General features: G+C 46.9%; 1 protein-coding gene across 44 annotated transcripts in view; it reads right to left on the reverse strand.

The window, feature by feature from the left end:
* Positions 1–17,641, reverse strand: part of EHMT1 (euchromatic histone lysine methyltransferase 1) — a 128,895-nt gene that overhangs the window by 15,676 nt on the left and 95,578 nt on the right. For 31 of the 44 annotated variants that reach the window (XM_068914305.1, XM_068914300.1, XM_068914325.1 and 28 more), the window contains 12 exons: positions 16,711–16,854; positions 14,896–15,122; positions 13,958–14,122; positions 13,363–13,445; positions 11,837–11,943; positions 9,759–9,881; positions 7,288–7,389; positions 6,374–6,478; positions 3,463–3,617; positions 2,381–2,548; positions 1,839–1,983; positions 358–435 (listed from right to left, as the gene is read on the reverse strand). In XM_068914305.1, the coding sequence (XP_068770406.1) occupies positions 358–435; positions 1,839–1,983; positions 2,381–2,548; positions 3,463–3,617; positions 6,374–6,478; positions 7,288–7,389; positions 9,759–9,881; positions 11,837–11,943; positions 13,363–13,445; positions 13,958–14,122; positions 14,896–15,122; positions 16,711–16,854 (1,602 nt within the window). The remainder of the gene's footprint in view (positions 1–357; positions 436–1,838; positions 1,984–2,380; positions 2,549–3,462; positions 3,618–6,373; positions 6,479–7,287; positions 7,390–9,758; positions 9,882–11,836; positions 11,944–13,362; positions 13,446–13,957; positions 14,123–14,895; positions 15,123–16,710; positions 16,855–17,641) is intronic. The other 13 variants (XM_068914329.1, XM_068914326.1, XM_068914337.1 and 10 more) reach the window with 1 other exon arrangement.

Consider the following 17,641-nt stretch of genomic DNA (forward strand, 5'->3'; position numbering starts at 1 on the left):
AGCTCCCTACTACCCTCCCTCTGTTTACACATTACAGCATTTCCTATGTTACTCTGAAATGGAAGCTGATTTCACGCATGGGTCATTAAACGCTCTCTATCACATGGGTATAATTAATGGCTCAGTTGGCATGACAGTAACATAAACAAATAACATTAAAAAGCTTCCCTGAACAGGCATTTTGTTGTTGTTTTTATCGCATATGTCTCAAAGCTGAGACTACAACGTTAGGCACTTTAAAACAAAACGAGGAGTTGTGCAAAGAACTGTGTTTAAGGTACTGTTATAAACACTGAATTTTGCAAAATCCAGGTTGCAAACATTGGTCTAACTAAACATGCAGTTCTATGTACTCACCTTATCATACCAGCAACGCATACTGAGTTGGCCACACATGCAGTTACTAGAGGAGCAGTCATCTATACATACACAATACTGAAAGAGATGAAAAAGGGATTGAACCAAAGCCATTCAAGCATAACTGAGAGAGTAACTTCTGTAATTGGGCCAGAGGGGAAAGTACAAGTCTTCACCTTCTCCCACCTCTTGCTGGAGTGCCTCCTGAGCACCTCCAGAAGAGGCCCTTGCTCTAGCTCATTAGCCAGCAAGATAATCAGCCTCAACAATTCAGCGCAATTTGTACTCATTTCTTTAGATCTGCGCGCACTGAACATCGAAGGACTCCAGCCTGCAGGAAGGGATCTTATACTGAACTGCGGAGCCATCATTTCTCACGGGTGTGAGCCCCCTAGTACTACTACTAACCTTCCTCCTTGCCCTATGAGCTGTGGAGGACAAGAAAAGCTCTGAGAAGGGACCACAGGTGGGAGACGATGCAACGGTACATCTCATTCATCCCCAGCTGTTTGCCTCTTCCCACACGGGTGCTCCAGCTGGCTTCTTCCCCAGCAGTCCCCAAGCTGACGTAGTCCCATCACCATCTACACAACGGATCTTGGTCGTGGGAAGTTCACTTCGGGTCCCTGAGAGCTGCACCCAGAGGTGGGTCGCCCTCGTTCTACGCTTTCCCACCTCTGCTTTCACAACTCGGCCTGCTAAGGACTTTCATTATCACAATAAAGGTCTTGGCCTGGACACTGTAATCACTAGGAAGACAGCATGGGACATGCCGCGGGAGTGAAGGGTTTATGGTAACTGTGTTATCCAGCAGATAAGGCTGCTGCATTTTGTCCTACTGAAGTTTTCCGGGATATGCAGGTTTATGCCTAGCTGAGTGGCATGGTACTCTAGGATACTGCAGACAGCGACTATCTCCATGGTATCGGAGAAACATCACAGCAAAAAAAAAAAAAAAAAAACACGAGCAACACTCTGCATTATTACTATCTCAGACTACTTCTCCGTTTGCCCTACAGTTTCTGTAATCAGATGGTCTCCAAACAATTCATTAACTCTCCATATCCAGAACAGAAGAAAGAGATAAATGAGAGCCACATCAGCCAGCACCAGATGGCTGATGCTACGTCCACAGCATACAGTTGAACACAAACATCAGCTTAAGCCTAGGAAAGGAAGCAAAACAGAATCCCGTCTCCTAGAGCAAGAGCTGGAGGAGTTTGGGAGTACAACCTAAGTGCAATTTGATGGAAATATTAGGACTACACACGCCCATTCTGAATACAGAACCAACTCCTCAATAAATAGAAAGCAGAGAAGTGTCCCGAAATCCCTCTTTTGTCCTCATGCTAACACTCCGAACATCCTCGTTCCAAGAGCTGAAGAGGAACGTCTGTTCTCTTGAGAGCTGCACCACAGCATTTCTAACACATACACCAGGACAGGGGAAAAAAAAAACATGCATACATCCAATCCCTCACCTGTAAATGAGTGATGTTTCTATCAATGTCCATTGGGGAGGTGACACAGTTCTGCGAAACGTATTTGTAGTTGCTAGGACAGGGCTCACTGTCCACTGAATTGACGCAGGGAATTGGGATCCTCTCGTAACCCCGGGCAATGTCTCTGTCGGTGGGAGAAAGAGAACTGTCACTTTACACAACAGAAGCAGAGCTCCCCCAAACAAGGGACCATTCAAATGATATCCTGGAGCAGAATTACTGTCTTTTATCACTGAACATTCAAAGCTTGAAAGCAATTCAGAGTAAAACTGAGTTCATTCTTTTTCCATCCTGCCTTACGGAATGCTCTTTGTGCTTCTGAATATTTCCATTTGGATGATGAATTTACAAACCACATTCTGGATCAGCATGTGTCTAATTCTTGCTAAGCTCAAGCTGACCTTCACACCAGCTCCAAAACTAAGCATATGCTTACAGTTCTTTCTGAAACCAGGCTCTCAGCCTCCCCCTTGAAAGAGCTGTATTTTATGACCCATAAGAAAAGCCAGCTGGATTCTCACCTGCTCACTACCTTCTCTATCTGGGCAGGCTTGTCCGTAGATGATTCTTTGAGAGTCTTGTTCATCTGCAGAGCCACCCAGACCTGAGAGTTAAGGCTGGAGCACTGGAGTGGAGTCTCACCCTCCTTGTTCTTTAAAGTAACATCCGAGCCACGGGAAAGAAAGAGACTGCAAAACAGCAACAAAGGATAATCATCCCCAAGAGAAACTGTGCAAGGGGAAAAAGAGCTGAATCACTTTCTCCAGCTAGTCCTTAAGGGACTAGGAAGAATCTGTAATAGTGAATAATCACCTGAGTTTTCTTTATTAGGCATGGTTCACTGGATCCTTCTCCTTGAAGGTGCTGGCAAAAGCAAGAGACTGAAGCTCTAGCACTCAAGAGAGCTCAGGACAAACCTTGCCTCGCTTCAGGCATGACAACTCACTTGCTGGTAACCAGCCTAACTGCAAACAGACTGGAAACTCTCTCTGGCCAGGAAAGACGCGTGGGAAAAGTAGGCCAGAAACAGAAGAGTCCCATCAGAAACTGGTACTGGACTTGGCCCTTGTTTGTATTCACCAGCTCTTGGGAGTAAACATACTGAATTTACTCGAAGTAGCGATTAAACAAAGGAAAAGCCCTGTTACCCTATTACGCTACGTTACTTGCAAAAAAGCTTTCATCTAGGGTGCCTGACACCTTTGTGCTGAGATGCTCACGCTAGGCTCAGCGCCTCAAGCCTTCTGCTCAAGGCTCCAGGCCTACCCCCCAATTTCTTGATCTTTTTACACCAGCTCTAGCAGCAGGAAGCAATCTTGGAGCGAACAGGAATTAAAATAACATCCAACTGAAGACCTCTTTCTGCTTTGAGAGGAGAGAAAAAGCTTTACGGCAAGCAAGAATCAGGTCCCTGGCACTTCAGACCCACTGCGCCTGGGAGCAGGTCAGGACAATGGAGAAACAACACTCTCCCTCCCAATTTTGGTTCGTGTTCAAATGCAAAAGCATTTCAAAGTCTCCCCGGAGCTCGTCACCCAGCACCCAGATATAAAAGAGTGACCAGAGGAAGGAAGGAAAGTGGCGAGGCTGGAGCTGTACTTACACAACACACTCATAGCGGTTCTCTCTGGCTGCAATATGCAGGGGTGAGTCTCCGTGAATATTCACTGCATGTAAATCACACTTAGCAGCCAGCAATATCTCCGCTATGTCAACACAGCCAGAAAAAGCAGCCCAGTGCAAACAAATATTTTCCTCCTGGAAGGGAAGAAAACAAAGTGGAGGCTGTTTAGTGCATTAACATCCAATTGCTTTGGGACTTCACCATCTTTCGCTCTGCATCTGGGGCAATCAACACGTGGCTTGACTTCTCCCTCACTAGACTGCTCGTTCGAGCTGGAACTACAGAGGCGGCGGGGAATTCTCTGCGCAACCGCGGGGGGAGTTCTCACTCCAGCCGCCTCCACACATGGAGGATGGGGAGGCTGCACACAAAGCGGTCCATCGCTTCCCTTATACATGCAGGCAAATCGTCTGTCTCTGAGCCACAGAACAATCTGGATCAATCCACAAGAGAGGTGACAGACATGAACAAACACGCTGGAAAAGGCTAGAAGCTGAGCTATCCAGCCCAGGCGCGCAGCAAAGCTAGCATGTCTCCCAGTGCTGGAAAAGTATAAAGAAAAAAAGAGCTTGCCGAGAAAGAGCGGAACACAAGCTGTAGGGTGTATGAAGGTGCTAGAAAGTGAACCAGCAGCCACAGGGAAAGCAATCAATCCAGCTTCAGGCATCTCTTAAATACTGCATGTACTCATCTCTCACTAGCACCACTAGAAATAGCTGAACACTCATCTTTTTGATAGAGATATTTTAAGCGATGATACTGTTTTTTGTTACAGTGCAATTTGCAGCACGCTTTAGAATCCTTCCACATGACAAGCTCTAAAGATGCCGATCAGGACAGTGCAGTGATAGTGATGATCACGTAACTTTTTTTTTTTTTTTTAAAGCAAAAACAGCACATCCTTTAGTCGTTGCAACTTAACTCAGATCTTTTCCTTAAACGGAGAGGCTATTAGCATATACCAAGGAGGTGGGGGACCTTTTTTTTTCTTTGGGCTTCTGCCTCCCATTACAAAAACCTCTAGAGAAAAATCCTAAGCCGTATCACGTACCAACCTAAGGGAAAAAATAGTGGACTGTACACCAAATGCTGCTGCTCAGACAGGTTACACGCACAGCACATATTTAGATTCCCCTACTTTACTTTACATCAGCTACTGCCTAACAGCAGCATAATGACAATCAAAAGCATTTCTCCCCGAGTAGGTTGTTCCTCAGGGCAAGTAACGCCGCTTCTTAATGACTGCAATCAGGAGACACCAAACTGTAGCTACAGTAACAGATAGGCGATACGTACACCTGCTAAGAGGATATTTTTCTAGCAAGTAAATTGATGACTGAGATGATTCTTTTTTCACCGTTTAACGTATGATCTAATAATTGGTAGCCATGGGCTTCTGGAGCGGATCAGACAAGTCAGTCTTTTTCAGAGTCAGCGTCAGGGCTGTGCAGTAATGCAACAACCCAAAAAGCCCTGCCCCCCCCTTTGACTTTTGCTCTTGTGAACTGTGCCAGATCAGGACCTGCCTTGGAACGATTCAAGCCACCAAGAAATGGAGGCTCCTCCAGAGAAGGGACTTTCAGGCTGGGGAAGACAACTCCTTGAGAACAGCTGGAGCCGGTTCTGAGCACACAAAGATAAACATGCCAATACCTATTCCTGCCAACATCCAACAGACACAGAAAGAGGCATTTGGGGAGACAAATACGACAAATACGAAACAGCTGCTTCTATCCACTAGGTTTAGAAAGGGACTAGCAGCCTTGGACAAGAGAACATACTGCCATGCTAGAGGTATGCTAGAGTGTGAACTCAGGGCGGTGAGGTACTTCACTGCAAACTCTTTGCGAGCAGAAAGCAGTGATAAATGAGGGGCAGCTCATCTCAAACTATCCCACATCTCCTTCAGGCAAAAGTCTGGAGTAGCTCATGACACCCTGGTCCACACCCAAGCTAACCTTGTGGGTACTTCTGGGTTTCAATAACTTTAGAGACAAAGTGGAAAACGTGAGAAAGATGCTACCAGGAAAAAAGAAAAGCAGCAGTGCTCATATAATGCATCTCCTAAATGGACGCCTGGATGCTCTCTCGTTTCTTCCCAGTCATCTGCCTTGTTACCGCCTTGTACCTTATCTCTGTCTACTTGAAACAATTCCTTTGAAAATGGCTGGCACAGCAGACATTCAGAGTTGCTGGGCCAATGAAGCTCCCAGCAAGAGTCAGACTCACTTGGGAGTCCGACTGCCTTTGGTATGGAGTAAGCCCCATTGTAAAGCAGGATTTACAGAGGTAAAGCGCAAGCCAAGAGCAAGCTCAAGCATGCTGAGCTGCTGGCCTGGGCACGCTCTGTCCATGCTGGTGTCCACACCTGTTACACCTAAGAAAAACCAGGCTTGGGGTATTTGCTGGGGGAAAAGCTGCAGCATCGGCCCAGTCTATCCAGACTAAAGGAGTACGAGCCTGTGCCCTCCTGCACAGCTCAACCCAAGCCCAGTGCACACCGGCCTGTGGACAACACGAAGCAGGTCATTCTGGCCCGGAGGAGGATCTGCCCTGCGTCCAAGTGACAGCACAGGCACAGCCAGGTGGATTAGCAGCAGCTAGGCAAAGAGCTAACTACAACCTGTGGCATGAGCTACAGCACCTTTAGGTGCTATGCCAGAAGAGCTGGAGCGAAAGGCCTTCTTACCAACTTCTAAGGCTTCTTCCTAGAGTATGGGGAAAAATAGTCTCCCACCAGACACTGCTCACTCACCACCCTCAGACCACCTGTGTCAAGAGACCACTGTGCCTCCCTGCACCGAGCCTGCAAACTGCGTTCTTGGGCTCATTTGATTTTTAAACGGAGATAGTGGATTATTTCAGAAACGGATTCCAGGAAGAACCTCACATTGTCTCGAATGTTAATATCCGACCCCTTCGCAAGCAGCAGCTTCACCAGCTCAATATGCTTGTATTCAGTGGCCCAGATCATAGGCGTCCAGCCTCCGTCGTCCTGGGGAGGGAAAGGAGAGGGTGAGACACACAGAACAGGCAAGATGGTCTCTTGTTGAGTACCACAAGCCCCTTGGCAACCACAGCAGGCTGCACCTTTCTTAAGGGCCACAGACCCCTTCCCTCCCCTCCTCTGTCTCATAACACTCCTTCACTTTACACTGCTGCAGAGAAAGGTCCCTCATGGTCCTCCAGCACCCAGAACGATTTGAACCAATACACCTCAGCAGACTCTGAGCTTATTTGCAGCTCAGCACACTGCCAATGCATCTCCAGGGTGTTCAAATACAGCTGACTCACCAAAAGGCACAACGAACATCCAGCTTATGTAGAAGTTTGTATAAAAGATCACTGAGCAGCCTGGGAGAGCTGGCCTTCTCCCAGAACGAGGAATACCTAAGGCAGCGTTGCCTCACCCTGCAGCAGCAGATCACCTCTATGACAGCTTGCCACCTGAGTGCCAGGCTAGACCTCGATCCCCAAAGCAGGTCACAAACCCATCCCTCTGCTAAAAGGCAGGGTAGTGACCCAAGGACCTTGGGGAAACAGGCTCCACGATCAGATTCAGCATCAAGGAGAAACTGCAAAAGGAGGCACATGGAAGACAAGTTTCCATCAGGTCAGCAGATGGGAACGCCTTCTCCGGCAAGGCAGAATGGGACGCTCGTGGCACTGCCAGGCTACAGCTTTCCTCAGATTCTCCCAGGAGCAGGACTGCGTTTGAGTAACCGCTGTCTAGACAGCATGCTGGTAAGACTCAGGTTCCTGACCTAAGCAAAGCAGCTTCTGTGCCTTGTAGAAAGCCTTTACCTGGCAGTTGACATCCATCTGCCCGTTGGAGAGAAGGTACTGAACTACGTCATAGTGCCCCTTCTTGGCAGCCAAGTGCAGACACGTGGATCCCTCTGCGTCCTGGACACAATCACAGAACAAACGTTCAGGGAACGTCACCTCTCAGCATTTCTCACTTCTACACAACAATAATGATGCTTAGCAACGCTAGCGAGACAAGCTCACGGCCACAGCAGAGGACTCCAAAAGCCTCCGGCCCACTGCCATGCAGTTAGAGAGCAGCGGCAGCCAACACCAGCACTGAGCGTAGGGAGCATGTAAAGCTCAGACATGCGACCAGTGCCAAGCAGGAAGAGGAGAGAGCAAAGGCTACGGGAAGAGGTTCCTTTGCGAAGGATGGGAGCACCCCAAACCCTTGGCTGGGCTGATGGACCCTCTCTGGCCGCTGCACATGCTGGAGAACCAAGGGGAGGCAGAAGCTCCTTTACGGAGGCAGGGCCTGCAGCGGGCACAGCACCACACATCGGAAAAACGGCCTCTTCTCTACCAGAAATGCTACGTTCCCACAGGTTTTGCTGTGTTCGTTAGCACATGCACTTATCCCAGCACCAACGCTCTGCACAAGCAGCAGGGCAGAGGGGTGCGCTGCACAGGGACAGAAAGGCCAAGTCCCCAACATGCCTGCACTCGTGTACTGAGATAAAGGATAAAACAGAATAGCGAAGGGTGAAAAGAAAACTGCCTTTGGGAGCTCTGAATACAGAGTCTGGTGTAGATGGACAGGCTGGCGCTCTGAGTCATGATGGAGACACTCCCACACTAACACCAAAAATCTTGGCTGCAGTCTGATTTTTATCAGACATTTATATCCTAAGAGCTAAGCATATAGGAAGGCCCAGAGACCAGGAAATAAAAGGAGGAGAGGAGAGACTGGAAAACAACATGATTGCTCTGCTTTGGACGTTACTCCAAGAAGAGAGCGTGGGTCAGCGCTAGGGAGCAACTCACTGCGCAAGGATGGAAAGCTTCAGCTCAGGAATTATACTCAGTGAGCTCCTTGGGGCAAAGAAGGGGTTTCTACTCTCCCTTAAATGCTCGGCACACACTGGAATAATACCACAGCTTTCCCATAGACTAGTATGAGACAAGGGCAGCTTCTCAACCCTGCAGAGAGCAGGCGTATTTTAAAATGCAGTTCCTGAGCGGGGCTATTATGTCCTATTAACAGGATCAGCATCTTCACCTCAGAGGTCTGAGAAGCTCCCACCCCTCACCCTGCTGTTCTCATTGTCCCCAGCCACCCAAGAGTCCTGCTGCTCCAGGCTGGGGACAGAACATACTTAGCAGTCAACTTTCTGGTTTTTCATGGAAATGGCTGGAGCCAATTTTATACTGCAATGTTGCTACTCTCAAAAGATGACTAATTTGGTGCAAGAAACTAGTTAACGTAATAAACTAGTCTAGACTTCAGAAGTTATTACAGTGATCTCAGGCTTCTAATTTGCTTTTGCAAGCTCAGGGCTTTTTTCCTTCCCTGTACCCTCGCAAACTAAAAACGTCTTTTCTCTTTGAAATGAGTAAATCAGATGAGAGATATCTGGATTGCTCCGAGATGCTCAGGACAGTGGCTAGCATGAGGCTGCACGTGCTTGCCCTTTCCCCCTTCCCAGCATGGAACTAGCCTCCTGAGAACTATCCAAGGCTCACAGGTGGACTGCATTCAATAGCTCACGCAAGCCTCCTGGCCCTAGCCCGCTCCTCAGCGACCAGAGCATCCCATCTCTGCTGCTGTTCTCCACAGCAACACCCGAGGAGTGAGCCAACAGGGGCAGGTTGTAACAATACAAAGTTCACGCAGGGAGGGTTCCTGTGTTCCAAATAGCATCTGATTTATGGGACTAATAAACGATCTGTATATTTTCCAAGATTGCAAAGCAACCACAGCATGTTAAAGGCAAACAGACAGCTGCATTTTATTGTATTTGTTTAAATTAAAGGGTAGAGAGTTTAAAGATGGTGTCCAATTTTGCCACTGCAGCGGGATTGCAAAAAAACTGCACATCAGGCCTTTGGAAAGCAAAGTTTCCTCTGTCATTTGTGCTGGCTTTGCAAGCACCTAATTACCAGCACATTTTAAAATGTCACCCTCAAAATCTCATTAAAGTCTGTAGAGAAGGAAACCTTGAAATCAGTAAAGTCCAAAATCATCAAATGGTTTTGTGACACCACTATCTAGAGACTCCATACGGGATCAAACGCCTGCCACACTGGGTGCTGTAAACTGATGTAGCAAGTGACAGCACTGGCCCCAAACTGCTCACAGCTAGCCCACTGGACTGTCATTAAAATGACACTGCTAACAACCACAGCCTTTCCAAGCCTCCGCACCCAAGACAAAGTCCATCTCCCCTCTTCCTCTGCACTTCCCCCAAGACTTAAAGCCTGACAGAGGCTTCTTCAGGGCTAAAAGATAAGGCACAAACTCCTACCTTAGGATCTACTAGCGCTCCAGCCTTGATAAGGTATTTCACAGTTTCCAGGTGGTTGTTTTCTGCTGCTTCCATCAGTGGAGTCCTCTGGTCCTCCGAGCAGGTGTCTATATTAGCACCAGCCTGTTAAGAGGCCAAGGCAGATACAAGGACAATTACAATCACTACCGTTTAGCAGAGGAAGGATGTGGGAATACAGATTTAGCAGCAAGCTGTTTCTGAAATTGAGCCATATAAAGTAGGAAAGAAAAAAAAAATAGGAAAGAAGGCAGTCAAACTTCACCTCTTCTGGGAAGCAGCACACACTGCTTGCCCTCTCTCCCGCCTGCAACAGCCAATAACCAGGGCATAACGAAGCCAAATGCTGGTGTTAAACAGCTCTTGTTATTAATTCATTCTGGAGTGCTGCTTTCTGGACATTATTTGCACAACGCTTCTGCAAAAATCAACCTCCTCCTTATTGCAGGAGCTTTGTTTTCCTGGATATATCATTTCTACAGACATGAAGAACAAAACAATCAGTTCTTCCCACTGTCACAAGCAGTTGGAACAACTTGCTGGTGGCAACTGAGGCAGGAGTTCTAAAAAATTCTGGTAATTAGCTATTTCTGTTGAAATCAATGGTAACGTTTCTACAGTCTTCCCAGAGAATACATTTAGTTCAATACGGAGCGCCTTGGACAAAAATCTTACTCTTTTCCAAAACACTACTGAGTCAAGTATATTGACTGCGGTAAGTCTTTGGTTTAACTCTGTAACTCACGCAACACTTAAAAACCGAAAGAAAATCTCAAACTCTCTGCTTCAGAGGCAGCACAACCCTTGGCAGGTTGAGTGCGCATCTATGTGCGAAGCAAAGACCTGTTTACAGCACCAACTTGCTGACTCAGGCTGACCCGGCATGAGGAGATGGCCCTTTTGCTTCCAGGTGCCTCCCACTGAATGCATTTGTTTTGATTACTTTTAAATAGCTGCAACAATTCAGGCCAGAGAAGAGGCATTTCAAGTTTAGCGAGCTGGGGACATTCCCGGCCAAATACGGTGCAGTTGCAGTAGCCAGACGTCAGGGAACAGACAAGACGACGAAGGACCTTGGAAACAAACTAACCCTTCTGATACTCAGTTGAAATTATCTGCAATGTCTTGCAAAACATGCAAGTCATTCCATTGTCTTCACACGCAATAACTCTAATGAGTGAAAGCAGCAGCTGGCCCATAGCTACGTCTTCAAGCAGCACTTCGAACTTTGATTCTGAATGCCCAAATCAGCATCTCAGCAGGCTCATTTTCAGAGATAGCGATATTGCCCCTTTCTCAAAATCCCTTTAAGGCTTCCCAGTCACACAGGGCAAACAAAACATACTGCCAGTCACTCATGATGATGTATGCCAATACAAAAATACATAAATAAATTTTCAGAATCTTTTGAAAGTCCTTTTTTTCCCCATACCACTTTGGAGCAGGTTCAGGAAGAACACCTCTACTTTTTCCGACTGTCTTCTCTTATTCACAGAGTCCAAATTCACCGTCCTCAGACGGTGAGCCACATATACATCTTTCTTTCTCTTATTCTGACCTGCAGGATATTTTCACCGTAAAGGAAAATCCTGCTGGGGCGCTCCCTTTTTGACAATAGAGGAAGATGGAGTCTATTAGCAGACATGCTCCAGAGCCTAACCACCACTGCAAAGAGTTAACTTTGGCAGCAGCTTGCAGATCACCTGCAGGCCGCCAGTGGATAGCCTGCGCTGGCACATCCGGCAGGGCAGCGTACTGAACTGCCAGGTGTGTCAGGCATGTAAGTTCCCACGTGCTCCAAAGCACCCTACATCAACGCTTTGCATGCTTGCTGTCTGGACAGCGAAGCTCGCTTGGAGAACAGCCTAGAAAGCTTCAGTCACGTCATCCAAGTCTTCATGCTACTCTCCACCTCTCCACCCTCAGCACACCCTGAGAACGAAGCTTTTACAGGAGGGAAGTTTCAGGGTTAATTTCCAAGTGTTCTTCAGCTATGTGGGGCAGGAGACCAAAAACCATAGAAAGCTGTTTGTTCAGAAAAACATTAAGTGGAGACAAACCTGAATCAGCATGTGGCAGATGTCCACGTGGCCAGACTCAGCCGCAGCATGAAGAGGGGTTCTCTTACTCTGATGCTCCATTTTAAAATTAGGGTCGATTCCATCCACTGTAAAACAGAACAGAGACACCTTCAACCACAGTTCAGAGATTAGAGAAAAACAACAAGAGAACTTGAAGGCCTCAGCTAAAGGCTCTTAAAGGAGTTGTTCCCAGCCCACACTCAGCTCTTCTCATGACTCACTACACACCCAAGTAAGAAAGCTCTCAGGGTAGCCTGATGGACATTCAGTACCCGACAGTCCTCAAGCCAAGGACTTCAGAAAAAACATGGAATTCACTACCTTTACGGCATTTTCCTTTCTGCCAGAACTTTTTAGTGAAATCCACAGTGTGATGACCCATCTAGAGAACGAAAAACAACCACTAGATTTGTAGAGCTCAGGCAGGTATCTGCTATTTTTGTTAGCCATCTCCATCTCCCTTAGATTCGCAATTTCCAATTGCTCATAGCAACAAAAGCAATTAACAACGTAGAAGGATAAAAAGAAAACATTTGCTGCTTTGTGGAAATCAGAAACAATGAGGAGTCAGTACCGCCTGGCCTTTTCTGCCTCAGGACCACTATTAGCTGCTCTTAGCATTAGTGATCTCCTTTGCATCCCTGAGAATACAGGGCTCCAAAGCGGATGGAGCTACTCCAGCTAACACCAGCTAGGGATCTGGCCAGCAATTCTCACAGCTGTGCAGAGACTGACAGATAATGATGACAGCCAGACAAAGATGTCTGGGCATGATAACATGCTGCATATGAAGCCATAGTTAAATAGCAATGAATAACATTTTGTTGCTATTAAAGACAAAAACAATGAAGCTAACACTTGCTAGAAGAAAAAAGAAGAATTTGATAAACAAAAAAAACTAGAAAATGTGCAAAAAAACCCATACTGCAAAGTACTAGAGTGAAAAGAAAACGATCCCAAGGAAACACTGTGTCCTTCATACGGGGAGATTCCTCGGGAATATTTGTTGACAAAAGAAATATCAACAGTTCGAAGTCATCTGGTGACAGACAATTATGCACCCCCAAAAAAGCTGTACGTATTGAAGCCTTATGGATTGAAGGTCTCTTCCTTTCTGCTCTCCTGTTGATGGGTCCTAACTTAAACACATTTCCATATTTGTGCATCCCTACTGGATGCACAAACCCAACTATCCCACTGCATGGAGGAGGGTAAAGTTCTGTCGGACTGGAAAATCATGCGTAGGTCACTTGAGGACAGAAGATCTGTCTCTGGCTGAAACTGTGTCCAAATTCAAAAGCAAGCTGGGAGCAAGTCCACGTTTCAGAGCAAGGTGAAGCCATTTCAAATGGCCACTTGCAAAAGTGGCTTTCTCTTCCAACACCACTCAGAAGGGGCAATGGGAATACGACGTGCTGCCATGCTGGGAACTGGACTCCAGCAACTGTCTGGCCGGAGCTGGGAGTACTGCCAAACACACGACGTCCAGCGGAAGAGTCACTTACCCAGCATAAGCAGCACTTTTTGCAGTTCTCCTTGCCTAGCAGAGAAGTACAACTGCTTCGGATGGAACCGTAACTTCTTGGGTCTGTAAGAGCAGGGAAAGAGGTGTAACTAATACTTACTGAAGAACATTCCCAGCACTTCAGCCTACCCCACTATGACACCATGCGCATGGCAAACTCTGCTCCTAGGGCACAGCTCCAGAACGCCAGCGAAACCCAGGAACGTCAGCTCTCCAGAAGGGTATCTTCAGACTTGCAGGTTAAAGCATTACAGCCTTGTTCTATCTAGGGCTGTATCTACTCAGCAGTGCTAATTAACAAATTCTGGATTTTAATACTGTGAGTGGGAATTCCTGGTAGTCACAGCTGCCACTGGAGGGCCAGTGAAAAACTAATGCCCCCAGACAAATCAGCAAGACATCTAGAGCTGTAACTGCTCTCTTGGATCAGTAATCTGTTGGGGGTGATGAATGACTGAAGCGAGCAAAAATACACTGAGTCCAAGTGTGACCAAAATCCAAAGAAACTACATCTCAGTCTTCTCTAGGCCAAGCAACCGTGCTAGAACTGGAGAGAGGCTGAGGCCTTCTCTTACTTTTCAGAATCCAGAGCAATCAGGGCACTTTCCAAAGTTTCTTTAACTGGTCCCTGGGTGAGGCTAGTAGTGGGCTTTGGAAAAACTGAAGACCCAGCCATGTCAAACACCTCGGCAGCTGAACTTTCTGGCTTATCTTCCTCAGACAACCGCGTTCCAGTACCACTGAAGAGAAAAAGTGAGAGACAGCCAAAGCATAACCATTAAAAATAGACAAGAGTATGCATATCTTATGCCAAAGAAGAAAAGGAAATGGGTTTTAAATGCAGACAGCTTAAGTGAATTTGAAACACAAACCAATGTTATTTTACAGCCTTTTCGGTAAGAACTTGCCCTGAACAGGAGCTGCACTGCCCTCTGATTACATTCAGATGTACCCTTTGCAACTGGAAATGTAGGAAAACAGGCCTGAGGACACTGCCCCACTTCCTGCAAGTCATAAACGCCATCAGAACGAGATCAGATCACATGGAAGATCAAAGCACTTCTCAGAGAACAGCCCAGCACAGGGATGGTTTGATTTTTGTTTTCCTCTGTGTTTTGATTCTCTCTTCATACATGTCCTGATTGCTTTGAGTCACATGCCATGCTAGGCACCACATACATTTCCCTACCTTTTTACAAGACCTGGCAATGTCAAGCCATTCCACTATTATTCCATTCCTAACAACAGGAGGCAGGAATTGTATTAACTTCCATGCCTCCCTACCTTCACACCTCACCAACCCACCTCAACCCCGCTATCCCGGCTTTCCCTGCGCGGCTGTGCTCCTCTCATAGTGAGTAACAAAGAATATGCTTGCATGTTACGACAGCAGAGTTTGGCCCATCAGAGCAGGGTAAGAAAACACTTTGCTGTATCAGGAGGAGCACAAGGGTTCAAACACAAAGCAAAGTCCAGGGCAAGGCTTGAGGTTGCCACGCGCTCCCAAGCTCACCTCCCCGTCGTGGTGTCAGCCCTTCCCTCCACAGCTGCTGGTTTCTGCTGCTCATAGGTCAGCGACACTGTCGAAGTTGTGTCCGCTTTTGCTATCGTTACCTCCTTCGCCTTTGAGGCCTCTTCCCCGCAGTGTGGGCAGTAGCTCATGTCGTTGACCTGGGAGGCACAGTTCTTGTGGAAGCGGTGGGAGATGCTGCTCTCAGGCTGACACTCCATGAAAGTGCCCTAGAAAAATCACACAGAAGAAATTCACACCTCGGTCACCACGTGCCTTCCCACTTCTATGTGCTTCATCTGCAGATTTCTTAAAATACTTCATTCCTCACCACTCTTGTCCCTTCCTCTTCCAATACAGTAAGCCAACACCGCCACTGCCTTAGAAGAGAATAAAACCAAGGTACTGGGACAAAACTCATTTAGCTAAGGACTGCAAGGCAAGTTCCAACTGCACTTGGGAAACAGAACCAAGAAGTCCCAATTCCCAGCTCTCTCCTCTAACACTTGAAGGTCTTGCTTATGTTTCTGGATGTGCCAGTGTACTGTAAAGACTTCCCCAAAACTGCCAAGGAAAACTTTGTATCTGTGCGCTGAGCCAGCATTAAAACTACCTAACAAAGCTGCACTCACACCGTCCAAGGGAACTAGACTAATGTAATTACGTCAGCTGTTAATCTAACATAACCAAAAGCATGCGGCTTCTATGCTTGGACCAGCCCTAAAGATCTATGTGCTGTTTAATCCCCAGTAAGGTGGCCAACTGCTCATTCAACAGACTTGAGCTACATTTCTTAAATTTTTTTCCCCCTTTCCAGCAAAGTCCTCTGAACCGAACTGAAGGTACCCCAGAATTCATTTCTAGATGACATCAACGTTACCTAAAGCCCTCCTGTGCTCTGCGTTATTAGTGACGGACAGCACAGACTCAAACACTCCTAGCCTCACCTCTGTGAACTATGACGCGTCATTTAGAGATGTGAGAGCTTTTAAGGAAAGGTTAGTTAAAACCCTCTTTTCTCCTGAATTCATGGCTCGCCAAAGAAACCTAGTTATCTCTATTTCAGCTTTGCAAAATGCCTTTAAGGGTTTTGAGGATTTTATTTTTTAAAATGATCTTTGACTCAGCATGAAAACTCATGATGGCTCCATGTATTACAATAATGTCTAAGACTACTGTAGCATCTTTCCTTGAGTCATCTTAAAAAGCACTTCACTAACACCAGACAACTAAGTTCCCCCATCACCCTGTGAGGCAGCAAACTGGTGTTTTGTCAGCTTTACCAACAGGGAAATTAGGACACTGATAACTTAAAAGGACTGGGCCAAAGCTATTAGAAGCCTCGGTGGCAGAGGTAGAAGAAGCAGCCAGAGATCTGAAGCACTGTCTTGTTCCAATGCCATCACGTAGGTTCCCCATCTAAACCCTCGTGAGCAGGCCATGGGACAGAGCCACCTTGCGTACACAGACCGATTTACAAAGCAGGCTAACGTAACTTTTGATGTGATTGACCTGTGCAGAGCCAGGGAAAAAAAAAAACCTCACTCCAGAGAAATTCCTAAGGCAAGACATCCACTGTGCGAAATCACAACGAAAACCAGGCAGTAACATCTCTTGGGGTCTCCAGCGCGTTAAAGGTAACAACTTCAGCTACCCTCACATACATTCCTCTTGAACAAAACACCGTCTGACTTGCTGTGGAAAGAGGTGGAGCTTATGCCAGGAAGTCAGTAAACCCCTTCAGGTACATCTCCACCTTCAACTCTTTCACCTACTGTGACAGGTACCCCCTTCCCTAGATTGAGAGCACGGACTTACTGCAGTGCAAAAGTATCCACAGCCAGGGCAACACTGGTGTTTCACCATCCTCCCTCTATGGTCCTCACACAGCACCAAAAGCTGGACTTTGTTAGACGGGCGCATCAGTTCATACTTAACCACACTGTTTGTGCATCGGCCCAGCTGGAACAGGAGAAATTAAAGGAAATGAAATTACTGGAGACCAAAACACTCTCTGTGCTTGTGCGGAGGAAGATTTTGCACGCTGCCTTGATGAGCCCTGGCTTTTTCACAGTAATTCAGATGTGTGCCAGAGAGCATTAGCAGTGCAGCAGGAAGCTGTGAAAGCTGCTCTCACAGGAAGAAATGCATCATTTACTAACTAACATGCATGTGGACCAGAGTCGTTTGCTCCTTGCAAGAAAAATCGTAACTGGAAATACGCAACAGTCAAGCAGCCACAGAACGGGCAGTCCCCTGGGCCTGACTCACCAACAAACGCTCTTATTCTGCCAGGAAGAGCGGGTGTCAGTGACCAAGAGAACAAGACCATATGCACTAAATCTTGTTACTGTTCAAATGCATAACTCACAGGAAGAAAAAGGGGAAAATAATAGCTTTTCATTGCCAGCTAAGTTTTCGTCTGTACTGGTTCCAGCGCTGGCCCCTGCCCAGACCACAGGGACAAACAGCCCGGCTTTTCACCAGAGCTCAGCTAAAGTCACATTTTGAGTATGTTTTCCAAAGGATTTCACCAAAGGATGTACAACTTTGGGCTTAACAAAACTGTCTTCTCTTGTGCCGCCTTATTCTAGGAACGACAGCAGGCTCTGTAATCGGGGTTCACTTTTCCCCATTGGTCTTACTTGCTCTGCTGCATCCGAAAGGTCAGTGCTTCCTTCCACAGCCCCCATTCATACCTCTATATACTTTCACATTCTCGTTGCCACCTGCTAGCATGACACAACAC

Source organism: Struthio camelus, chromosome 20 (genome assembly GCF_040807025.1).
Source record: "Struthio camelus isolate bStrCam1 chromosome 20, bStrCam1.hap1, whole genome shotgun sequence".
In the NCBI taxonomy this organism is placed as follows: Eukaryota; Metazoa; Chordata; class Aves; order Struthioniformes; family Struthionidae; genus Struthio; species Struthio camelus.